The sequence below is a fragment of the Mustela nigripes genome, chromosome 4 (genome assembly GCF_022355385.1).
Source record: "Mustela nigripes isolate SB6536 chromosome 4, MUSNIG.SB6536, whole genome shotgun sequence".
Taxonomy (NCBI): domain Eukaryota; kingdom Metazoa; phylum Chordata; class Mammalia; order Carnivora; family Mustelidae; genus Mustela; species Mustela nigripes.
Genome location: NC_081560.1, coordinates 159,984,917 through 160,010,273, shown reverse-complemented (window position 1 = coordinate 160,010,273; position 25,357 = coordinate 159,984,917). Strand labels below are relative to the sequence as shown.

The 25,357-nt window shown below is 51.5% G+C and overlaps 1 protein-coding gene across 37 annotated transcripts in view; it reads left to right on the top strand.

The window, feature by feature from the left end:
* SORBS1 (sorbin and SH3 domain containing 1) overlaps nt 1–25,357 on the top strand; it is a 226,497-nt gene that overhangs the window by 111,134 nt on the left and 90,006 nt on the right. For 16 of the 37 annotated variants that reach the window (XM_059398176.1, XM_059398180.1, XM_059398175.1 and 13 more), the window contains exons 4-8: nt 2,332–2,400; nt 5,089–5,184; nt 7,202–7,330; nt 17,026–17,138; nt 23,741–24,103. In XM_059398176.1, the coding sequence (XP_059254159.1) occupies nt 2,332–2,400; nt 5,089–5,184; nt 7,202–7,330; nt 17,026–17,138; nt 23,741–24,103 (770 nt within the window). Of the gene's footprint in view, nt 1–1,076; nt 1,136–2,331; nt 2,401–5,088; nt 5,185–7,201; nt 7,331–17,025; nt 17,139–23,740; nt 24,104–25,357 lie in introns of those variants that run through there. The other 21 variants (XM_059398187.1, XM_059398185.1, XM_059398189.1 and 18 more) reach the window with 4 other exon arrangements.

Sequence of the window (25,357 nt, the reverse complement as noted above, 5' to 3'; positions counted from 1 at the left end):
GCAGGGAGAAGAGAGAGTGACAAAAAGAGCAGATGGGGTGATGGAACCTGTGATATTTCTTTTCCTTGGATTTCTGGCCAACACCCTCCTTCCATCCATCCCAAGAATGTAGGTGCGAGGGAGATATTGACATCTGGGAGAATTAGCCTTCATCTGGAGGTAGATGGGGCAGCAAGCAGGACAGAACCTATGGGGCCAGTGTCGGGAGGTCCGGGATGCTGGTCGGGAGGGGTAGTGGCCCTGCTCGTGTCTGGATCCAGGAGTATCCGGGTGGGCCTGGCAATGTGGGCCATGTCAGAGAGGCTGACAGGAGAGCCTAGGTGGGTAACCTAGTCTCAGCCAGAGGATCTCCTGGGATTTGGGATGGGGCTTCAGCCCCAGCATTTGGGGAGATCATATATAAGCTCTTTCATAAAGAAGGTATTTAGTTTGTATTTATTTTTAAATTTTATATATATATATTTTTTAAGGGTTTTTTAATTAATTTTTTTGACGGAGAGAGACACAGCAAGAGAGGGAACAGAAGCAGGGGGAGTGGGAGAGGGAGAAAGAGCCTTCCCACCGAGCAGGGAGCCCATCATGGGGCTTGATCCAGGACCCCGGGGATCATGACCCAAGCCGAAGGCAGACACTCAACGAGTGATCCACCCAGGCGTCCCGCAATTTTTTATTTAAAAAATAAAAAAAATCCTTGTTCTTGTTGGAGACGAGAGGATGCCCTGGGAGATGGAGCAGACCAGAATTCAGACCCCAGCATAGTGATCTTAGGCAGGCCTGGCATCCTCTCTACGCTGCAAATTTCTTACCTGTGAAATAGGAGTTTCTGTCTCACAGCTCCAGGGGACTGAGTCTGAAGGATAAAAATGAGATGCTACTTAGGGAATGTTAGCATGGATCCTCAGATCCAGGCAAATAGATGTTTGAGAAACCATAGGTGTGGTGATTGTATTTGTGGCTTGGTTGGCTCTTGGCTGGTGGGGGTGGGGATGGGGGTGGGGTTACTCCAAGCCACATAGGAGGGGCGAGTCTGCTCCCTGTGCCTTCAGCTGCGCAGACTCAGGAAGGTCTCCGTTGACCTAGAGAAGGTGACATTCCCGGGAAGCAAGGCGCAAGGAGACGCAGGATTTCCCCCAACGTAAGGAAAGGGGAGGAGGCATTCCAGGCGTGGGTCTTGCAGGAACCAAGCCTGAAGGTCTGGAAGTATCTGACAAGCTCCGGGGTTGTGAGGAGATGGGTTTGGCAGGCAGGGGAGGAGGGAAATGCAGCAGGAAAAGGCTGTAGGACCAACGGTTACGAGAACCCAGAATCCCATATAAATTGCCCAGACTTTGTCCTTGAGGTAGCTGCTGGCCCCGGGGGACTTGTTTGTTTGCTTGTTTTTAATTATCAGGAAGATCAGTTCATTTAAATATAGCCAGGTATGTGAAGATATAAGTCATCCAACTTACTAAAAAATTGTATTCCAAACAATCATTTGTACATTTTGGAGAACTCGGAATACATTTTTCCTCATAGAAATGATATGCATGATTGAATTCCCAACTAAACCCCAATATTTTTGTTCTCAAAATAGAGGTAAAATACCATCTACTTATAGTAGAGTTGTTGTAGAAGGTCCTATTGCGTTGTTCTGTTTCATTGTCCTGAGTCCTGCACCCAGGGGCTTTGTAACCCAGGGAGGGCCATGGTTGGATCCGGAGCTAGAAAGTGCTGTCTGGAGGCCAACTGACTGGGGGTGGAGAAGGGACAGAACAGAGGCAGGGGGCCTGGTGGGGGAAGCCAGGTCATCTCTGGGACAGTAACCGAAGAGCCTCAGTGGAGGCAGTGTGGGTGGGGGGGACGAGGTGCAGTGTCCAGAGACATTTCGGGGGACAGAGAGCATGCCCCTGATGATGGGGGGTGTGGGTGGGGTGAAGGAGGGTGTCAGAGAGCCTGAGGTCTCTGTCCTCTGACAGCTCCCACTCTGGACGCTTGGGGATGCACCTGAGCCGGCCTTCCAGGGAGTAGCTAAGCCTTTGTCATTCAGGAGATGCCATTCTGAGGGAATGATGCAGATTTTTAAAAAATGTCAGCAATGAAGCCATAGCAAGGAGGCAGGAGAATTTACATCACCTACCACATACTTCCCATCCCCAAACAGCTTTTGCGTTCTCTCCTGGTTCAGGCCACATAGCATTCTCAGAATTCTTCCATGGTGCCCAAGGGGGCCCTCTCCAGGCCTGAGAAAGCCAGCCTGTCCCCAGCATGCCACACACACACACACACACACAGGACTCAATAAATGTTGGGGAGAGATGATCACAAGCTGTGTGCTCTATGTCTCTCTTTCAGAATGTGACGTTGGTGCTTCTAAAGCTGTGGTCAACGGGCTGGCGCCAGGCAGCAATGGGCAGGACAAAGGTAAGCACTTGCAGGAAGCCCAGCTGGCTATTATGAAGCAGTTCTACACGGCACGGAGTGTGTGGGGCCTGGGCCGCTCCCAGTACGAGCAGTGACTGGCTGCACTGGGCTGTGAACCGGAGACCTGTCTCTCATGCCAACCTTGAGAGTGGGAGCACTTTCCTGCCTCTCATGGGTCCGAGGCCACTCTTTCCCACTGTGAGGTCACATGGTAAAACATGTCCCTCATTCACAGGATGTGGATAACAACAGGTCAAGTACACCAAGTGAGAACTTTGCCTGGTGCAAATGGCCTTTATCATCCTGGAGTCTCCCTTACCTGACATTTTATCTTCAGTGGCTGTAAATAGTGACCTGATCCCAGCCTTGACCCAGAGGCAAGAACCTCTGATTGCTGAAATCAGTTACTTCTGTGGCATTAGTTTCATGTGTGTCCTCGGTTTTCAGTTTTTAAAAATTTTAGGACAAAAGATTTAAGTGGGAAGTGAGTGACGGGTAAGATGACCATTGAGGCCCCATGTGCCTTGTGCTCTCTCCTCCTCAGCCTCTCAACACGGCTGCCCAAGTAGCCAGGGCTCCCATGTCACTTCTGCAGGGCAGCCGGGGCCGAGTGATGAGGTACGGGCTCGTGTCCCGGTTCTGCTCACGGATGGACCTCTTTGTGCATGTGCGTTTGTTTGTTGTCTTTGTGCATGTGCGTCCCCTTAGCTAGAAAATGAGGAAATGAGATGTTCTGCGATGTTTTATTCCTGCTTCAGATGTCGGGTTTTACTGATTCCATCCTTGCTCGTGCTTCTAAATTTTATGGTCTCAAAGAGAGGGGGCAAAGGTCCTGTTATTTGGCCTTTGTAACTTCCATCTGGTTCAGCCAAGTATTCCTCTTGAGACAGGGCCAAGTGTGAAGTCGGGGGCGGGGGCAGCTGGGAAGGGAAGGTGCGGAGCCCAGCAGGAGCTGGGGGATGGGGGCCCAGGTAGTTTCGGGGTCGGTTCCTCTGTGGCAGGAGGTGTCCAGCTGCTCCTGTGTGCCCCTTGCCCCCTTGCTTCCCTTCCCGACCCCCCTTCTCCACTCCTAGTATGGGACGCGTCCTCAAGGACTTGGGTGATCTTGGCCAAGTTACACTGAGGGGGTGTTAGAGGGCAGTGCGGCCGTCAGCCCCAGCCCTGTGGCTGACGTCCTCCCCGGAGCAGACTTCAGGGCTGTGGGAGAGGGTGGCAGGTGGGCGTGGCATCTACTCTCCACTCAGTAAGACGCAGCCCTCATAGGGAAAGGAGGCAGCACATGTCACCTGAAGGTCATCGTTGTGGCCTCGGGAAGTCACTGAGCCACAGGCCAGGACAGTTGAGCTCCAGCCTCTTCCCCGAGGAGCTGGATGACTCTGAGTAGCACCAACTCTCTTGCTTCTTCCTCTGAGAGAGGTAGCAGGAGTCTCCCACCAGCCAGTCTCCCACGTGGTCATAAGGAGCAGACGGTGGGCTGGCCATGCAAGCGGGTCTGTATCTCCGTATGCGCAGCACACTTGTTACTGCCTACTTAGTTACCAGTGGCCATGTGCTGTGTGACTGCCTTACGAGGCAGCAGCGTGAGGGACTGGAAGGTGAGCGCTCTGTGGCTGAGGGGACTGCCTCCCCTCCTGTCCCCTGACTGGCTCGCCAGCGTGATACTGACGCACTAGTGATGGTCTTGCTTCCCCAGCAACTTTTATCCCCCAGTTATTACATAGATATGGGGCCAGAAGATGTCTGAGTGGGCTCCGTGGGGTGACCCTGGCACCCTAGGGCCTGAGCTCCATCTCTGCTTGCTCCCACTGGAGAGGCGGGGGGAGGGGAGGCTCCCCCGCACGTGGTCCGAAGGGGAGTTTGGGGATGTGCCACCTCTGAGGCTCCGGGATCTGGGGGTGGGGGGGCGGGCTGGGGAAGACTTCAGAGGGAGAAGCCGGGGAGCCCAGCACATGAGGACAGCTGCCCCGGCCACGTCCTGGGCTGTTCTGCTAGCTCTCCGATGGCCTGCCTGGGGGTCAGCATCCTGGGCTGTGGATGTGGGTGCTGCCCGGAGTCTTGAGTGTGCGCTGGACACCTGGCAGCCTCCTGTCCAGGACAGCCTGGATTTAAGCAAGACCCTCTGCTGCCCAACTGATGGAGGTTCTGATTTGTTCAGGGACAGGGGCCCATGGTGGTCAGAACAGGCACAGGAAGGATCCCAAAAGTTGTGACGGCAGGGAGGCAGCTCACCAGCATGTTCCCTTTCCTCCTGCACTCATCAGGGGCCCAAGCAGGAGCTCTCCTCCTCACAGCCCTGCCTCCAGCACAGACACCCCGGCATTCTCCCAGGGGCCCCTCGGACCCTAAGTGCTCTCCCCTTCTGCTGTGTGCTAGGACATTGGCGTGTCTGGAAACCTCTTTGTCTGGAGCCTTGGCATGTTCCTGGTGTGGCAGGAGGTGCAGACAAGCACTGACCAACTGTGTATAGGGGACGGGGGGGGGGGGGGGGGGGGGGGGGGGGCTCTGCCATCTTGGCGGGGACTCCAGAGAGAGAAGGCAGGCTGTTTGAGAAGACCACATCTACTGCTCTTCCCATTGTTCTTCTCGTGTGGGCGACTTCCTCCTGTTGTCCCTGCCCAGTTCCTCAGCTGCCTGAGTGTTTCCCAAATGTCCTTTCTGGATGCACCATTTACCCTTTTGTGTTTTCAGCAACTGCCGACCCTTTACGTGCGCGCTCTGTTTCCGCTGTTAAAATAATTCCCGTGAAGACAGTGAAAAGCTCTTCAGGCCTGGTATTCCCTCCAGGTATCTCTCCTTGGGTTGGTTTCTTTTTTCTTTTTTTAATTATTAGCAGATCCTGCATGGTTTTCCTTCCTTTCCTTCTAACAAAGACTTGGAGACTTAACTCTTGCATGTTTAGGGGCTCTTCCCTCTCACGTCCTTAGCTGGTTTCCTTTCTTATTGTGCGCGCGCGCGCGCGCGCGTGTGTGTGTGTGTGTGTGTGTGTGTGTTTCTCCTGGGAGCTAGTAAGTCTGGAGAAGTACTGGCAAATGCCTTGTTCATCCTCTCTTTAGGAGAAGGGTCAGTCCAGAGGCACAGGGCTCTGGTACATGGGGTACGTGATACGTGGAGGTGCACGTAGTACCTGGCTCTCCCTGGGGGCTTTCAGCTCCCAGTACTTTATTTAAAACTTCAGTCTCTCTGAGAATTAATGTGCCTACACAGGGAGCCTGTGAGTTGGGCTGAACTTGAAGCAGGTGCTTTAGATGCCAATCCTAGATGCTCTGCTGTGCTCCCCAGCCCCCGAGTTCACCTGCAGCCCCTTTCTGCCATTGCTCTCTGACCAAGGGTGCTGGTCAGGTGCCGGCTTGGACACATGGCTTCCTTCTGTGTGGAATGGTACAAGTGAGGCCCCGGCAGTACTTTGCCCCAGTGGCATGCTCTGGCCTTGGGACAATCTGGCTGGGCCTCCAGGAGCCTGGGACAGGCTGGATTTGTCATTTTGCAGCTTCTCCCTTCTGAAAGGACCGTGAATCCGTTTTCCCAGTGCTTTTGTGATATCGGTCACTTGTCCTCTTGGTAGGGTTGGACAAGTCACATGCCCATCAAGTCACTGGCTGCCCTGCCATACGTTGTCTTGTGCTTTGCATTCGATGGGAAGAGGTGCTGATGGGGCAGATGTGTTCTCCTCTGTAACACCAGTGGTCCTTCCGTGCAAGTTGCTGGAGAGGCTGCTCGACTGGAAAGGAGGAGAGAGGAGCCATACCTCTCGCTGTCTTGGTGTGGGAATGGGGAGGAGGGGACGTCTGCCTCCATCCTGCCCATCGCCCGCCTGAAGTCTTACCTCGTAATCCCAGTCTTGACAATTCTAGGTCAGAGATCCAGGCTGTGCTCTGAGCAATTTGAAAAACTGTACTGTGGCATTCAGTTCAGCTGAGCTGAATGGAAGGAAACCTGTGCCTTCTAGAACTGTGCGATCTACGTCAGTTTCTTGACTCCTCATCCCTGGTTTTTCTAGAGGAAGAGCGTCCAGATCTCTGTTTTGAAGTCCTTCTCAATGGAATTCAGAAAGATGCCCCTGAGGGTGCTCATAGGCCATTGTGAACTGTAGGAAAGATCGGGGCCCAGAGAAGACTCAGTGGGGGGCACAGTGAACACTGTTCACTGAAGGATTGGGTGTTCTTGTCATTCTCTTTGGTGTGAATTTTCTTCATTAAGTTTGGAATGTGAAGCTCTCACCCATGATCTTTCGCTCTAGGCAGCATATCCCATCGGCATTTTAAGGGTCTTGCCTTGTGGTTAGAAGATTTTCTTTTCCTTTTTCCACTGGAGAACTGCAGGGAGGGTGATTCTTCCTCAGAACAACTTGATTCTTCCCCGGAACAACTGATGTTTCCAGCTTGCTCTTTCATAAGAAGGATGGTCTGGAAGCTTGAGAAATCTCTCATCAACTCTTTCTTGAATTGCTCCTTACTAATTGGTCAGAAGTCTACTCACCAACCTAAGCCTCGTCTAATGAAAGGAATTAACCTGCTTTGATTTTGAAATGTGTTCAGCTGATCATTATAACTTACACAGAACTCATTGTTGCCTCCATACTCCCTGAACCTCATGATGCGTGGGAAATCTCCGGAAATGGGATTCGTCTCTCTCCTCCACCCACAAATTAATTATCATTGACCATCACATTGACCATAAGACTTCGTGTGGCTGTAAGCAGGTTCATCTCATTCCCTGGCTGTCATGAGTTGCTAACTGACTGTTGCTTTAATCCTGCAAGAGCCATGGATTGAGGTTTCTCTTTTGCATCTTTCCTTTTCAGACATGGATCCTACAAAAATCTGCACGGGGAAGGGAGCGGTGACTCTCCGGGCCTCGTCTTCCTACAGGGAAATCCCGAGCAGTGGCCCCACAAGCCCTCAGGAAACCCCGCAGCATGAGAGCAAGCCAGGTATGTGACCCCGGTGCCTAGAGGAGGGTTTCAGAGTCCCTTTGGGAGGGAGAGAGGCCGTCGTGCTTCTGCTCGGGAGGGCGTGCATTCACCAGCTGTCTCCGAGTCTCCCACAGGTCCCTGGAGCAGTCAGCAGCTTGTTCCGTCTGGGCTGTCCCCTGAGCTAACACGTGCTCACTTGTTTCAGGCAGGGGTGAGGCAGTGGGCCCCACTTGGTTAGCTGGTGACCAGGGAGATGAGGAGAAACCTCATCACAGAGCCCGGTGGCCCTGCAGACCACATTCTTGAGGGCAGAGGCTGCATGGGAGGGGAGTGGTGAGATGGGCTAGAGGTTAGGTTTCTCAGAGACCATCCCCAGATGGCTGTAAGTGGCCAAGCAGGGCTGGGGCGGTGGAGGCAGGGAGAAACCAGGGGAGCTTGAGAAATGCAGGTGCCTGACTGACCTGGCTCCCAGAAAGAGGGGAGGGGCAGGGCTCAGGCCTGGGGAGGCCACCTGGCAGCTGAAGCAGCAGGATCAGAAGAGCCATCCCAAGGCCACTGCACCCTGGGAGCACCGGGAGCCCGATGAAGAAGCCCATCTGCAGCCCATCTCCCATCTGGTTCCACCGTTCGGGGTGTCCACCGCTCCTGGGGCGTTGAGACCTGGGACTTTGGAACCCGGTAGATCTATGTTCATATCTGTGGCCGTGCAGCTGTGGACAGGACATTCTCTGTCCCGGCCCTAGTGGTGTCCTCTCGAGAAAGGGCTTGATAGTTGCACCCGCCGCATAGCATTACTGTGAGCGTGGAGTGAGTGAAGGTGTTGCACCTGCCTAGCAGCATGGAATGAGCCGTTAGAGGTCAGTCGCTATTAGTAGGTTATGACTGTGATTACTGTGACCTCTCTAGAGAGGGTTTTCCAGAGCTCCCCAAGTGTTCTGGGAGTTGAGAAACACTGAGGTTTCCCAGGGACAGCTAGCTGAGGGTGGGGCAGCCCTGCCCCCCCCCCCCCATCCACTCCACAGGGCGCTGATTCTCACACCTGAGCTGCATCAGAATCACCTGGAGTGAAAGGCCAGGATGCTGGGCCCCAGGCTGGGGCTTTAGGATTTATGGTTATTCCCATTGACAGGTCTGAAGTAGAGTCTGAGGGTCTGTATTTCTGACAAATTCCCGGTCATGCTGAGATGCTGCAGGTCCAGGGATCACATCTGAGAGCTATTGCTAGAGGGAAGGGGACTTTCCTTTTCATCTTAAAGGAAATGGAAGAAGAAAAGGAGTGAGGGTGAAGACCCTCTTCCTTGGGACTGAAGATAAAAGGAAGTGAGGCACGCAGACTCCTGGGTGCAGTGGGGAGCACCCCCCCCCCACATTGTGATGAGATGGAAATCTGAAGGAAGGGGCCGGTCAGTGGCCAGGCATCTTGGAAACTGACTTCCTATCCCAGCTGCCTAGAACTAGTGCCAAGGCAGATGCCTGAGGACAAAGCCAGGCTAGGGTTTGAGCACGAGCCTCATTCTGGTAAGGTTGTGCCTTGTGGAGAGCTGCTTTCTCCCTGGTCTCAGGGAAGGCATAAGTGGCCTCCAGCACTATAGGCTGAAAGTCGCTTCTTGGCCCTATGTTCCTCAACCCATACCGGCCTTTGCCCCCCTGCAGTCTGCCACTCTAGCCTCCTGGAAAGGTGAGGCCGCGGAGTGAAAGCATAATGCATTTCTTCCTAAGGCTAGCTTCATCCAGCCTCTCCTGGCCTACCTGAGAAGATCCAGCTCCCAAGGATGTTTGGGGAAGAGAGAATCCTCAGGGATAATTGAAAGAAAAAGACCGTACCTACAGCCCATGGCTCAATAAAATGACCTTAATCAAGTGCAGGGCCCTTCCGCTGGGGGAATTAGCCAGGCGAGTGGGAGGAGGGGTCCTGGAGCTCCCCCTCCTGGTTGTGGGGTGGCATTAACACACAGCGCTGACTGTCCCCTTCCCTGGCAATCTGTGGGCTTGGATTTACAGGACCTTATGGTGATTTGAGCACTTTTAGGAAACTCTCTCTTCTCCAAATAATTCTACATCTTATAAATTCTGACAGCTAATTTGTGTGAGGGAATATCTTGTGGTAAAATGCGAATACTCTGAAGAATTAAGGGAGAGCTATTGGTCATCCATACCTCTACAGTAAATCGATCTTAGATTATTTTCCTCCTGGTAAGTGGAGATCATTGACTCCCAAGTCGGCAAACATTCATTTAGCATCATCTGTGTGCAGGGCACTGAGTAGTCCGTGGGAACTGTGGTGAGAAATAGCGAGAAGGGAAGGAAAAGCAGCACAATTCTGGGTGCTTCAGATGAGGACAGAAGTCTGTTTACTGTAAGAGAAGAGTCAGGTGTGGGCTGCTAGTCCACTGTCGTGCTTTCCAAGGTAAAGTATGAAGGACCTGGGCAAGATGGTATTGAGTTCCAACATGCTCTGGGACCTTGGGAACTTTGGGAATTAACCTGACACAAACAGAATCCCATTCACCAAGGACAGATTCAAGATTACATCCCAGGGCGGTTTGGATGAAAGGCACAAGCTGGGTTTGGGTAGAGGGAAGAGTACCAAAGAGGCTAGAATGAGTTAACGCTGCAGTTAACTTGAAGAAGGATGGGGCTCTAGAGATGGGACCTTCCAGCTGGAGGTCCTGTCCTCTTACCGTACTGCTCACTGACCAGCGTCCTGCTGGCGCCTAACTGTCTGTGTCCGCGTGGTTCCCAGCCCTCTTCTATCCCTCTCGGCTCCCTGCACCTGAGCCTCTGGATGGCAACTTGCTTCCTCACCCTGCCCCCCCCCCCCCCCCGCCCCAGTCTCCAGTTTTGTCCCAGAGCCTGGGAGTCCATGTGCCTCGACAGGCAGCCACGGTCCAGCCCAGACCCGGAGCCCAAATATGAGGCAGCAGGTGTCTCCTCCGTGCTTCCTCCTCCCAGACAGCTGATGTCAGGTAGCATCCAGCTCTCTCCCTATCACTGGGGCCAGCGTCTGTCCCTGAGCTGCCCTGTCTGCCTCCTCAATGTCTCACTCCCTGGCTTCACTGCCACCTTCCCTCCCTGCAGGCCCACAGGTTGCTGAGCAGTTGCCCAGACTGGAAGCTCCAGGCTTGTATTACTGCCCAGCACCTTCTTTGCTTACGTGACCCCTTGACACCCCCATTTCAGACGCGTCTCCTGTTCCTTGTCCTTGCTCCACCTCCCTCGTCCTGTGAGACACGGTCTAGTTTCGCAGTGACACAGCCCTCTGTCAAGGCTCAGCTTCGCCACTTACCATCTTTGTGATGTGGGCGACTCGTTCAACCTCGGCGAGCGTCAGTTTCCTCATCTGTGACATGGAAGGACCTTGGTAGAGGTGCTGGGGTCCAGTGAGCTCCTTCACCCCAAGATTTCAGCACCCGGCCGGGCACACTGCAGGTGTTCTTTGATGGCAGCTCCGATGGCAGTTGTGCACGTCCAGAGGCCTGGGAAAGCCTTCCCGTACTTTCAGCTAGAGGCCGTGAGCGCAGTGGGAACGAGGATTGGGGGCCAGGGTGGACGTGCGTTTGGAAGAGCGAAGGGGCAGGACCCCGTGTGGTGTGTGTGAGGAGCACGGAGAGGTGGGACTCCCTGCTGCCTCCCCTGTGTGACCAGGAGAGTGGCTGTGGTGCTCGTGGAGACAGTGGCTTATGAAGGGAGAGAAAGGGATGTTGAATTCCATTGTTTGCCACACCGAGTTTTGGGGCAAGGGCAGGACTTCTAGGAGGAAGTTTTTAACAGACATTTGGAAATTTGGAGTTCGGGGTGTGGATTTGGGAGCCACGTGCATCCAGATGAACGCTCGGAGGATGGAGGTCCTTTCTGAGGTGGAGTGAGATCGAGCCTGTGGACGAGCCCTTGGACTTGCCCGGTTCAAATCCACCCTCCAGACTCCGGCCCTCAAGTGGTAGCTTAACTCTGGATCCCCAGCCACGGCTTCCTGACCAGCCTCCTAAACTCTGAATGTGGACCTTGGTTTTTGGATCAGAAGCATCTGGAAAGAACTGCAGTAATCTTACTGCTGACTCCCATTACCTTATCCCTGCTTCTTGATATCATTTGCCTGGCCAGGTGTGGGTATTAGCTCTTTTGGCTCAGGGTGACATGTCTCCAGGTCAGGTGTTAGTTACTCTGGAAGAGACAGGGAGCCCAGTGCACTGCTGGCTGTGACATGGAGCTTCCTGTCTAGTATAGCCCGAAGACCATCAATCCCTGTGTTCTGACCCACAAGCCAAAATCCAGTTCACCCCTTCCATTTGTGTTAATTCTGTGCAGTTTGCTTCAGTCCTTCCTGCCTGGTCCTTGACCACATTGTTAGCTTTGGAACTGTACCAGCACATTTTCTCTGGTTTGACTCTCAGGTTTGCACTCTAGAAATGGCAGTAGCAAAAACTTATCATGAGAAAATTGACATGGGACCAGTTAAAGACTCTCTCTACCCCCAATAACTCAGAATCCTCCTTACGAATGCCTGTGCAAGAATGACTGCCAAAGTAAGAAGTTGGAAGGAAAAGTCTCCATAAGAGAACACCCTCATTTTTTTTTAAGATTTTTTTTTTTTTTTTTTTTTAATGAGGGAGGGAAGGGCAGAAGGAGAGGATGAGAGAGAATCCCAAGCAGATTCCTTGCTGAATGTGGAGCCCAACATGGGGCCCAGTCTCACAGCCCTGAGGTCATGACCTGAGCTGAAATCAAGAGTCACATGCTTAACCAACTGAGCCACCCAGGAGCCCTGAGGATACCCTCACGTCCCTTTTTTTGTTTCTTATTTCATATTTTATTGGACTGATGTGCATTTCACCATTTCTGAGACATAAAGCTAACATAGGACTAAGAATGTAGAATGGGAAAGGGTGGGAAGCCATCCACAAATTTGGCCAAACTAGAAACGTACATAAACTTTTGGGTTGGAATCAAGGGAAAAACCTTTTCGGAGCTGAAGGAAGGTCTTTGGTTTCTATCAAGAGTCTCTTAAGGGCTCTGTTAGCACAAGGGTCGGCTTATGGATAACTCCCAAATTCTACAAAACCCCATTAGGCAGGAGAAATGGGCAGGACAGAAGGACTTGGGTTGTGGGGGCAGCTGGTCTGTGGGAGGGACGGCTGGGCTGGCAGCCATAGCTTGGGCCCAGGACTTGGAGGTAGGAGGCTGGAAGTCTAGAGGCAGAGGCAGAGGTTAGTGCCTTCACCCGAAGCCCAGGCTTCCCAGTCGATCTCTAGGTTGCAGATGCTCCCCTCAGACAAGGAACACCCTCACTTCTGACACCAAATACTAGGTGAGGGGATTCTCAAAACTACCCTTGGGTTTCGTGATTTGCTAGGACTCCCAGAACTCATTGAAAGCTGTTATACTCATGGTTGTACTCATGGCTGTGGTTTATTACAGGGAGAGGATACAGATTAGTATCAGCCAAGAGAAGAAGCCCAGCGTGGGCTCTAGGGAAGAACCAAGCATGGGGCCTTGTATTGACCTCTCTAGGGAGTCAGGATGCATTAGTTCCCAGCACTGAGGTATGACAGTATGTTCCAAGTATTGTCAGAATTTTTATCCATTGCTCCCATAGTTGATCCTCACTCTCCAGTCCATTAGGAGGCTGAGGTCTTGATGGCTCAGAGCCTACCCCCACCCCAAATCACGTTATTGATCTGGCACAAAGACTGCATTGGGATGACATTCCAATGGTTTAGAGATTAACTACCAGAAGTCAGAAAGCAAAGTCAGACCTCTTTGGGGGGAAGGTTGTTCTTTATCACACAACTGGAATAAAAGAAATAAACACAAATGAGATTTGGGACACTATTAGGCCCACCTTGAACACATCCTCTAATTCTTGGATACTCTGCTGGACCATGTGGAATCTGACCCAGTTGTCCTGAGATCCCAAAAAGGACTGATCAGCAGCACAACTTTAAAGTTGACCAAAATGAAATTAGCACAGAATGAGATAAAAGAACATATCAGGAGGCTGTGGCCATAGGCCACAAAAGGTTATTTGTAAAGAAGAGATAGAGGAAAAGATAAAAGAAATTATACTTGTCCTGGAAAGGCTGAGTCTCTTCAGGGCTGCAAAACCTATCTAGAATCCAACTTTCCTGGCCTTCCTCCCCTTCCAGGAGCGCTGAGGTAATGCTTTGTGAAAGAAGCATTTTTGACAGCCTCCTCAACCAAGAGTTAATAATTGATGATTATGTACATCAGGTCTCACCTGCTGCACTCAGGTCCAAATGGCTGTGAGCCACTGCGCACCTCGAAGGTTCAGAAGACGAGGTAATAGGAGGATGATGTTGGGAATTCAGGCCTCCTTTGGTAAAGAAGAGAGGAATGCCCAGAGAGGTCCTGGGAATTGCCTTTTCTGGGGCAGGGAGAGGGGAACAGTTTTAATGACTTGGAATAAGACGAAAAAGAGGGTTGATCCCAAGGATGCTATGTTCTCAAAGCTATTTATCGAATAGCAGCTGTCAACAGCTCTGACTTATTTCTCTGTGTGGGGAGCCTTTTCTTCTTTATGCTTTGGAATCCAAGTTGACTAAAGCACTTGCTTCATGCCACATATTCCCATTTGGTCCTCATGACTCAGAAGAAGCAGACAAGCCCTCCTTTCCTAAGCAAGACTATCCTTCGCCGTTAGCAGGGACTTGGACTGGGCTGTCTGATGCCAGAATGGCAGTCTCTTCACAACCAGTGCTGTGGAGGGACAGACATCTGTTTCTCGGGGCCACCAGAATAGACGCAAACCAACCAGAACCCAAAGAGCACGCAAAACAATGTGCCGCCACATCCACGTAGAATGCCCGTGTTCCTCACGAGGTAACCCCTCTCTCCGAACCATTGAGGTTCAGTGTGTGTGTCGATCTAACACATTGGACGGAATGACTTGGTAGAGGTGGACAAGAGAGAACTTAGAAAGGAAGACAAAGCAAAAGTTGATGGATACGGGGGGTGGGGACCACTGTCACATTGTGTCACCTAGTGGTTGAGGGACTGCCATGTGGAAGGCAATCCCTGGGCCAGGAGTCTAGATGGATGCTACAGTGAGTGTTAAAAATGGTCATTTTTAGGATCCTCCACATGTCTGATCTCTGGATCCTCAGCAAGCCTGTGAGGTGTCCATGGGTAAAGATCTTACTTCATAGATGAGAAAAAGGAAATGCACAGTGGTTGGCAGCCTGCCTCCAGTCGAAGGAGCCAGTACGTTGCAGTAATGTGCATGGAACTCAAGTCCTGTAGAGTCCCCAGCTGTGTGATTGGAAAGAGGAGACAACCTATGGATTGTGCGTGCGGGGGTGGCAGAAATGTGAGCAGCAGCCTGCTGAAGGGGAACACAACCGAAACGTGCTGTAAAAACTGTTTTAGAACGGAAAGGAAGCAACAGTGGATACTTGAGTAGTTAAAAGTTAACAGAAAACAGTTCTCTAGAAAAAAGATGGTGTTTGTTATTTTTTAAAAGATTTTATTTATTTATTTGAGAGAAAGCGAGAGAGGGGGAGTGGGAGAGGGAAAAGCAGGCTTCCCTCCAAGCAGGGAGCTGAATGCAGGGCTTGATCCCAGGGATCATGATCTGAGCCAAAGGCAGAGGCTTAATGACTGAGCCACCTAGGCATCCCAGATGTTCTTTGGGTATTCCTTTTATCATGGTCTTTAAAGTGTGGACTACGGACCGGCAGCCTTAGCATCACCAGGGAAACGTGTTAGAAATGTCAAGTCCCAGGCTTTACCTCCCATTTATGGAGTGGGGAATGCCGGCAGTGGGATAATTCGTTCTAGTGGGCACTCCGCTGATTCTGATGCAGCCAGACTGCTTTACCGGGATACAGAACACCCGAAACCTTGACCTCTGCCCTTGCCTCCTGTTCTACCACCTTTTGGCTCCCAGCACTTCCCTGGAATGTGACTGATAGTGGCTGATGGTGGGGTTGGTGGCTGACAGTGGTGGGCAGATGCTGCCCTGAATTCCGGAGACCCAGACTGATTACTTTGTGTTTCCTGGCTGTGTGATTTTGGGCAAGTCCCTTGTCCTCTGTTTCTTCATCCATGAGGTAGAAGGATCATCTTCCCTGCAGACCTGTTGGGTGACGAGATCAAATACGAAATAGGTACAAAAGTGACTAACAGCATCTGGTACTTGGGTTGGTGGTCCGTGACATTGATCAGTCTCAGCTTGACACCTGGAAAGCCCACCTCTTGAGGGAGCCCCATGGAGATGGGGCTGGGGCTGTGAGAGCGGCTGTGTCCATCTCTCTTGGAAGGTAAGAGTAGGTAGGGCACAAAGAAGGAAGTTAAGGATGGGCTAGTTCAGGAGTTGGCAAAGCAGCCTGTGGGCTAAACCCGGCCCATGCCTATCTTTGTACAGCCTATGAACTAAGAATAGTTCTTGGGAAAAAATGGATAAAAGGAAAATCACAAGAGGAATGGTATTAGATGCCTATGTTAATTACATGAAATTCAGAATTCAGGGCCCATAAATAAAAATTCTTTGGAACACGGCCACACTCATTCATGTACCTATGATTTGCGGCTGCTTTTGTGCTAGGACAGCAGGGTTGAATAGTTGCGACTGAGACCACGTGGCCCACGGTGCCGAAAATACTCCCTGTCTGGCCTTTTGCAGAAAGAGCGTGCTGACCTCTGGGCTAGGTGGAGGAGAGAGCATAGACACGAGATGGTGCAGAAGATGATAGCAAACACTGAGCTCTGGCAGGCCCCATGCTAAGCATTTCTCATGCATTCTGTCATTAATCCTTAGAACACTCAGGAAGCCGGGGTAACATTAGCCCCACTTTTCAGATGGGAAAATAAGCTTGGAATTTGCTCAGGGTCACAGAGCCCATTGGCAGTGCATCCACGATTTGAGCTGAGGTCCAGCTGCTCTGCTGCCTCTTGGTGTGAGGGGTCTCTCAGATGTGCCTGGCTTGGCTGGGAGGGCGGGGTGGTACCTGGCTACAGGGAGACAAGGGTGCCTTGTAGCATGATGAAAACTCAGGGTGATTCGATTTTAAATTGTTTATGTGGCTCATTTAAGTGGAAAGAAGAAAAGCAGACAGGGAGGGAAAAAAAAAAAAAAGTCCTTATCACAGCGAATACCTCTGGGCTTAAATCATGCTGTCCCCCCTAGCCCAGCGCCAGTCACCACCAAAAAACTGCTTATCTTCCTTGCCCGTGTCCAGGAGCGCAGCCTGCTAATGAGGAGAGGTCATTCCGAGCCCACAGCAGGACTGGAGAAGGGGAATGGGAGTTACTAGCAACCGGGCAGGAGGGCGTTCTGTTGCCTTTTTGTCCGTAAAATAAGAATGTCAAGGAACAATTGTTTCTTCATTACTGTGAATGTGAGCGTTGTGTTCTCAAAGGTCAGCGCCTGTGAGCACATCATGGGTTAGAGTGGGTTCCTATGGTAATTAGGCCGTGGTGACTGAGGGCATTTTGTGTCTGGCAACGGGGTGCTGGACTTCCCTGTCTCTCTGCAGTACATGCTGGTTTCCTGCCAGCGTAACCATTTCTGTTTGCCCCCTTTTCTCTCTGTTTTCCTCCTTTCTGCACCACACGTAGTTCTGGACTCAGAGACCCCCTCGGCAGGTAGGACTTCTCTCGCATTTCTGCTCCACCTTCGGCCCGGGACTTTGGGTAGAGGGGAGCAGGGAGTGTTCCTCTGAGTGAGGGGTTTCTTTCTTTTCCCCCCCATCTCTCAGATGAGTGGAGGCTTTCTTCCAATGCGGATGCCAATGGAAACGCCCAGCCCTCCTCACTTGCTGCCAAGGGCTACAGAAGTGTGCATCCCAACCTTCCTTCCGACAAGCCCCAGGTAGGCATGTGCCCAAGGGGGGGGGGGGCGGGGTTGGGACGGGTGAGTGGCACCAGTTCTTGTGTCTACACTTCGGACTTCCTGTTTGCCGGGCTAAGGAATGGGCTAGGTTCTGAGTCGCACTTTTGGCTAGCTCTGGAAAAGCTCTGTGAGGACCAGAGTGAGTGAAAAGTGGGGGGTCAGGGGTCACAGACGCATAGGATGAAGATGGTCTTTCTATACCAGGGGACAGGAAATGTAAGCCCAGTGTTTTCTAGGTCTGAAAGGCACATGGAGATGTTCTGAAAGAGGGACTCTGTTTAGCCCTGAGTAAGGGAGAGAAGGTCTGAGCCCGTGTGTTAAAAACTCTGGAATAGGATAGTCAAGAGAAGAGTACACTCTTGGGTTTATTCCATTAATTTCCTGTAAGAGTTCCAGCAACTCGAGCCTTTCGGATGATGGTCAGGTAGCTGCGGCCAGCCCCGACCAGCAGCCCTGAGCAGGCAGACAGAAGCCCCAGCCTCCTCCGCTTCGCTTCACACGAGCCTGCCGAAGAAAACCCCCTGAGGTTGGACAGCTTGGAGGAGGGATAATTTTGCTCAAGTCTTTCCCTAAGCTGTTTCCCTGATCTTTCTTCCTTCCTCTCCCTGTGGCTACTCTTGCCATTTTGGTGGTAGAATAGACCCTATTTTAATTCAGGTGATATGGGAAGAGTGTTTTTGTTTTTTGTGGCTTTTGTTTGTTTGTTTGTTTGTTTAACATAGGATTGTTACACAATCTTTCCGAATTCAGAAAGATTTGTGGTTTGTTTATGGTCTCATATCAACATGCTCCATGGAATGGAGCAGTACTTTCTTTTCTTTTTTTTTTTTTAAGACTTTATTTATTTATTTGACAGACAGAGATCACAAGTAGGCAGAGAGGCAGGCAGAGAGAGAGGAGGAAGCAGGTTCCCGAGCAGAGAGCCCGATGTGGGGCTTGATCCCAGGACCCTGGGATCATGACCCAAGCCAAAGGCAGAGGCTTTAACCCCCTGAGCCACCCAAGCACCCCCGGATCAGTACTTTCTTTTAAAGCAAGCTGTGCTGCTCAAACAAATGTGGCGGGACCATGTTCCTTGTGGGGTCCACTCTCCCCTGGGCCTGTCTCCTGTGAAGGTGCTCCTAGACCTTACAAGGAGCCGGGGAATTCCAAATGCCAGCCTGGTTCCCACCCCGCTCCTCAGTGATCCTCTGGCCCCTGTTCCGGAGGGCATAGAATTGCACCCACTCCTGAAATGTTAACCAGTCAGAGGAGACGTCTTCCTTCCTCTCTGCAGACCCTGTCTTTCTAGGCCTTGAGCTGTCTCCGAGCAGCCCCGCTAAGCCTTCCACCCCTGCCTTGCTCGTCTCCCCTTGGCATAGCCCTGTGCGTGCCAGGCCAGAGCTGCCAGCATGCCTGGCCTCCTGAGGCCCTCATGGGACACAGCTATCCAGTAAATGACTTGTCATAGTTGTTCCATTTCCGAGACCTGCCATGGTGTGTAAGTGTGCTGGCCGTGGCAGACGGGCTCCTGTCTCTGCGGTCTCAGGAATGGATACAGTTGGCTCGTACCCGGGTTAGGAAATGGTGCTAATTAATTCAAGGCAGATTTGGAAGCACATCCTCCTTCCCGATCAGTGACTTAGCCCAAAGCCTTGTTCACTGGTTCCTTTTAGCTTCTTAGCTCTTCTAAAGAGATAATTTTAAAAGCATGTGAAGTAAATAAAAATTTCCCTTAAATACATTTATTTACTGTAGCTTTATTGAGCATTCATTATGTTCAGATCAGGATGTTAACCATTGCCTTTAAGGAGTTGGTAAGGGTGAGCCTTATCATAAGGGCAAACCTCCTTATAACCTATAGATATTTTGTTTTCTTTTTTTAAATTTATTTGAGAGAGAGAGTGGGGGGAGGGGCAGAGGGAGAAGGAGAGAATCCCAAGCAGACTCCCCACTGAGCATGGAGCCCCATGCGGGGCTTGATCTCATGACCCTGAGATCACAACCTGAGCTGAAATCAAGAGTTGGATACGCAATGGCACCCCTACAGATAGTGTATTTTTTTGTCTGTCACTATCCAAAAAAAAATTTTTTTTACTGTTTTTGTTTTGTTTTGTTTTGTTGTTTTAAATTTGAGAGAGAGTGAGAGGGAGTATGAGAGGGGAGAAGGTCAGAGGGAGAAGCAGACTCCCCATGGAGCTGGGAGCCTGATGCGGGACTCAATCCCCAGACTCCAGAATCATGACCCAAGCAGAAGGCAGTCGCTTAACCAACTGAGCCACCCAGGCGAACACTGGGATGTTTTAAAGGGAGCCTGGCAAATTGCCGATGCAGAGGTTTTTATTCTGTATATTCCGTGTAAAATTGGCTCCCCAACTTTCAAGAATTTTAGGTAATAAATTATTTCTTGGATTTGTTTTCTGAATATAAACATGGCTTCTTGTCCCAATAGCCATTGGCAGAGCTGTAAGTAGACACTGGCTTGGACGGGACTGGCTGAGCAGGGATGGTGACTGGCTTGGCTCAGCTTCAGATGAGGACAATTCTCAGAGCCCCACAGGCCTACTGTCTCCTTATAAGGAATGAGCTGGGGTCCAGGAGACCTGGGGGTCAGAGGGCAGGCCTGTCTCCCAGTGCTCCCATCTGCTCCCTTTCCCCCCGCTAGCCTGGACCTGTTGCCCAGCTCTCCTCCCCTCCAGGAATGGGAAACTAGGGCTTCCTGCTCTCTGACGGCATCATCCTGGGGGTCTCCAGTGAAGGCAGAGTTTCTGGTACTTGGTAGTTTGGTAGTTTCTGGAACTATATCACTAAGAACATACCTGATTCTTTAAGGAGCCCCATTTCTTCTCTGCCCCCACCTTCTACAAAGATAAATGGAATTGCATTGGGAACCAGTTAGGGAGGAGTGGAAACAGCCTATGTAGACCTACAATGTTTACAGTAGATCAGAAAGTAGTTCCTTATAAAATGATGGTGCCTGTCCCCCTTTGGGACATACTTTGGGACTGGATGGCCTTTGGCTCTGAGTGCCTTGTCAACACTCTAGGGAGGCGTCCTGTCTATGGGGTCAAAGCCCTGGGAAGCCTTATGCCTGACGTGATGCAACCCCAGGCCCTTATAGGGCCATAACCAAATTAAGTTACAAACTCCCTGAAACTGATTTCTATCTTTGGACAAGAAGGAATCACATGTGGGACACTCGAGCTCAAAGTAAAAGTAAATCTGAGCCAAAGTCAGAATAGTCTTTTGCTTACCTCCCTGACAACCCTCAGCAGCTCAGCCCAGAAGTCCCTTTGCTGCGTGCTGCTAGTTTGAGTGTTTTGTTTCTGGAGATCATCCTTCAGTCTGAAACATGCCCCAGCCTCCAGTGTTAAGTTCCTGGAAACCGCAAAAGTCCCAGCTGGAAGGTTTTACCCCTGCAACCTACTGGAGAGGGGTCGTTCGTTTTGTGTCTTCAGCAAGCGCATGTAGCCTTGTTCTGCTGGCACCGACATGGGTCCCCTGTGGAAAGGGTCGGCATTGAGTTAACCTGGGTCATCCAGATCACTTCTTCTCGATCTGGGTTCTTTGTAGCTTGAAAACTGAGTTTGTTACGGGACAGGTTGCTTACTGTTTATAGGGCTGATAATCTAATCCAAACAAAAACCTTGATTTCTCACCTATTTACCCTTGCCCCTTTCTACCTGCGCGCCACAAAAAAAAGAGAATAAACAACCCCCAAACAGACCCATACCCTTGCACTCTCCCAGTTTCGGGTTATAATCCATTTACCAGGTAGTGGCCAAACTCTTAACACACCTCACCCGTGCCATTGAAGAGAACGTTCTGGTTTTCCTCTAGCACTGGGCTGTCTTTAAAGACCGGAACCAGTGAGGAACATCTAGGTGCCTTAGCTTAGGCTGCTATAAGCAAATACCATAAACAGATGTCTTAAACAACAGATATTTATTTCTCAGAGTTCTGGAGGCTGGGAAGTCCAAAATCAAGGTTCCTGGTAGGGCACTCTTCCAGGCATGTGGACAGCCACCTTCTCATTGTGTCCTCACCTGGTGGAAAGAGGGAGCCCTGACCTCTCTTTTTATAAAGGCACTAATCACATCGTTGGGCCCCACCTTCATAACCCCATCACACCCTAATTATCTCCTACAGGCTCCACCGCTAGACACCATCTTGCGGCCAGGGGGTCAATATATGAACTTTGGGGGACATGCACATTTAATCCGTAGCACTAGGAAAAGAAACTTCTCATTTTGTGGTCTCATTTCCAATTGAGCCACTGGCTGACAGATGGTTCTCATTGAAATGAGGATGGTTCTGGAGATTTACCTCATTTCTTCTGCCCCACTGGGACCCAAGGAGGAGCTGGGAGCTGTGGGGTGGGAGAGGGAATGAGATGTGGCCTACAGCCTCTTAGCTCTTAGCCTGGAACCAGAGCTTTGGGCTTGAGCCAGGAGTGTGAGGCTGGCCACCCCACTGTGGGATTGTCTGTGCCTGGCGGTGGTCTGGATGGCAATGGTGAAGGGGCGGGGATTGGATGAACCAGGCACAGTCCAATTTGGTAGGTAAATCAAGTGCTTCGTGGCCTGGTCCCTTTGTTCTCTATGCATCAGAACAGGAGACTACGTGCTTTTAATCTTATGCCTGTCTTCCTCCTAATAATTAGTTCCGTCAAGTTGTTTCCTTTGAGAGAAGAGCACATGTGGATTCTAAGTCCTTAGCATTCTTTTCTTGGTGAGCTTCAATTTGTTATGCTTACGGAATTGAGTGCTAAATCTCAGTGATTCAATTAAGACATCTGTCTCTTGCGAACACAAATAAGGACAATTCTTCCAATTCTCTATTTCCCAAGGGAAGAGAATGAAGGACATTCAAGCATTTCAGTAAACTTAAACTTTGAGCATGAAGGGCATGGACAGAAATATTTGAGGAAAAGAGTGTGAGAAAACGGGGGGGCTCTGGGTCCCCTTGCTCCAGCGTTGAGTCCTTGGGCACCATCAGTCTGGAGGGCTAACAAAGGGTGCAGGTCACCAAGGATCGCTGTCAGACGGACTTACCACGCGGCCTCTCTGGGGCTGAGATGTGAGCGGGTCAGGCTGGCCTCTCCAGGTGAGTGTGATTCAGCCCTTGGCTTCACCTAGAGGAGAAGTGTCGGGACCTCAAGGAGTCCAGGATTGGCTTAAAAACATGTCAAGACTTGTTTTTCTTCAGATCATGTTATGCTGTTGTTTCTAATGGTCATGCTTCTTTCCATTTCCCTCCTCTTTGTTTTTTCTCCCATTTTGATACTCTCTCTTGAAAATAACACAAAAGGTTCTCTCTCCCCCTCGGCCTCCTCTCCCTAAAGAAGACCGCTTTGCATGGCAGCGTCCCCCCAGCCACAGTACCCCCAAGGACTCCCTCTACCTGAGCTCACCAAAGCCCTATGTGCCCCCCAGCACCCCCAGCCAGCAGAGGCCCTCACGACCCCAGGCCGGCCCTGAAGGTGTGCGGTGTTCCGGGCCCTCGCTTCCAGGTCCCACGGTCCCCGGTGCTTCCTCCCAACCCCGGCACCGCCGTGTGGCCACGAGAACAGTTTATAGGGAGAATGTGAGCTCTAACCCACGTCACGAGGCAGATGGGAATAAAAAGGTCAGCAGCTTATATGTCCCGTGTTTATCCAAGAACATCTGCCGGGTGGCCGCGGAAAGCGCCTCTCACGTTGCACGTGACCCAGCCACGGGCACGCCCTTGGAAGCTGCAGGCGCTCGCGCACCGGCTCCCAGCATTGTCCCCCGCACAGCCAGCACGGGAAGGCCACCCTCTGCTCCTCCTGACCCTCCCCAGCCATTCTTTGACATCCGTAAAGATGCCGCTAAGGGTGCTCGGCCTCCGTTCCCGGACGCAGCGAGACCACCTGTGCTAGGCCCCCAGCTTTCCTCTGCTCCTGAACACCGGAAGACAAAAGAACCTTACCTTTTGCAGCCGTGTTATCCAACCAAGGCAAGGAACTAGGAATGTTTGTGTGTCTTCTACACTGTCTCTCTCGAAGCTCATGCGGGCAGCTCAGTGGTTCTCTGGGCTGCCTCTCCTCCCTCTCCTTGTCAACCTTGCCACAGCTTGAGTCCCAGATTCTGCTCTCTAAACACCTTGGCACGGCCCTCTCTGTCCCCTGCCCTTTCCTGGTAGTATGTAAGTATGCCAGAGTGTGGGATCCGTAGACTAATAATAGGGTGAGTTACGGGGTGTCGATGTTTGATCGCAAGGAGCCAGAGAAATTCTATTTGCTCCCAAGCTTTCGGGCTCTGCAAGCAGTTCGGGGGCTAAACGCAGCCTGCCTGCCTGTTCTGTTGTTCTCTCTCTCTCTCTCTCTCTCTCTCTCTCAAGTGTTAAAAGGACTCAAAAATAGATGGATGGCAAGTCGACTTGGACGGGGTTCCCTATGTGTCATGGAGCGTCAGGAGGCCAGCTGGCCAGCACCGACTGTCTCATGTACTCTGAGGAATGGGCACCAATTAAATAGCTCTCAGAGTACATCACTGCATGTCCAATCTCAACCATTTAAATAAGGAATTCCTTCTTCCCTGCCGTGCGCCTTTACGTAACAACCCCCTTATTTCCTACAGGGTGCCTCTTCCTCCAGTTCAGCCCAGCCTGAGGTAATAGTTGTGCCTCTCTACCTGGTTAATACTGACAGAGGGCAAGAAGGTACAGCCAGACCTCCAGCATCTCTGGGGCCCCTTGGCCCCCCAGGCCCGGCGACCACCCCTGCCGGCTCACCTCTGACCTTCCCGACTCTAGATGATTTCATTCCCCCTCGTCTGCAGAGGCGGCCCCACCACAGCCAGCCAGCCGGCGCTGCTGACCCCCACCCCCCCGTTAGCCAGACACCACCATCCTCCTCACCACCTCCTCCGCTGCTCCCTCCGGCCCCGGAGGGCCTCCTCAGAGCCTCGGAGCCTGACCTCACGGGAGCCGTTTCAAGTACCGTAAGCTTGCTGGAATCCCCTCCTCACAGCTGTCCTGAATGTCTGCTCCTGGCGGTGAAAACCCTTCTTACTGAAGTACTAAGCCGTGAGGGACGTGTCCGCTGCCACTGTGCTCGTGTGGCGACCGGACCCGTGTGTGCTTCCCCCAGAGTGCATGCCTCCCGCGCGCGCTCTCCTGCAGCCGCTCACGAGCCCCTCACGTCCCTCGTCCTGTCTGTCCTGTTCAGAATGCACACCTTCCTGAAAGAACTCCGTTTTCCCTCCGAGAGCCTCCGGGGCCTTGCCTTTGGCTCGTGATGCTCTTGAGAGGCCAAGCAGATGTGGTGGTGAGAGCCAAGGGAAGCCGAAGAGCCGTGAGGGGACGCCAGCGGCCGTCTCTCCACCAGGGAGCAGTGAGGCGCCAGGGCAGGAAGAGATTGCCTCTTCTGTTGAGTTAGCAAGTAAACGCTGTTACGTACCCAGGAGGCAGAGTGTAGGGGGTTTTTTTGAAAAAAAAAAAAAAAAAAAAAAAAATGAGAGTTGAGTTTAATTGAGTAAATGGATCTTTTTAAAAGCCTTGGGCAGATGTTAGGGCTGTTTTCTCCAAAGGCAGAAAATTGCCAGGGCCCCTGACTAGTGGCTCCCGGGGTTCTTTGTGGCAAAATATTGTATGAAGGTCAAGGCCCATAACACCTCAGGTCCCGTCCCATGACGACCGAGTCCCCATGGTAGGTGGGAGGGTCCCGAAGTGCTTGAGAGAAAAGCTGAATCAGGGTACCTAGTCTTTTTTCTCCTCTTTTTCCACCCTGGGAGTCAGAGGATCTGAGACCGTCAGAGTGAACTGTAAAATGGGAATGGGTGGGTTTACCCATAGGCCTGTGGGCTGCAGTGGGACCGAGTATGTTCGAGTTCCTAGGATAGTGGAGAGAGCGCTCAATGATCATTAGCTACGTTGTCGAGGACTTGCCCTTGCAAATAGGGGCGAGAGTCCCTCAAAAATAAGTCATTGGCTAATTAGCAATTAATGAGCTCCTACCATGTTCTGGGCATTCTGCTAGATTTTGTAGGTACAACTATGAACAAGGCACAGCCCTTGCTTTCATAGGGTTTTTGTAGGTACCGTATGGGCCCTCAAGCTTCGGGTACCTGGGATTACCTGAGAGGCATGGAAGCTCATTTAAGTTGTCAACTCCTGATTATATGCCCGGAGTCCTGATTGGATGGGTCTGCAGAGGGTCCTGGGGCTCTGATTTGCTAACACACATCCTGGGGATT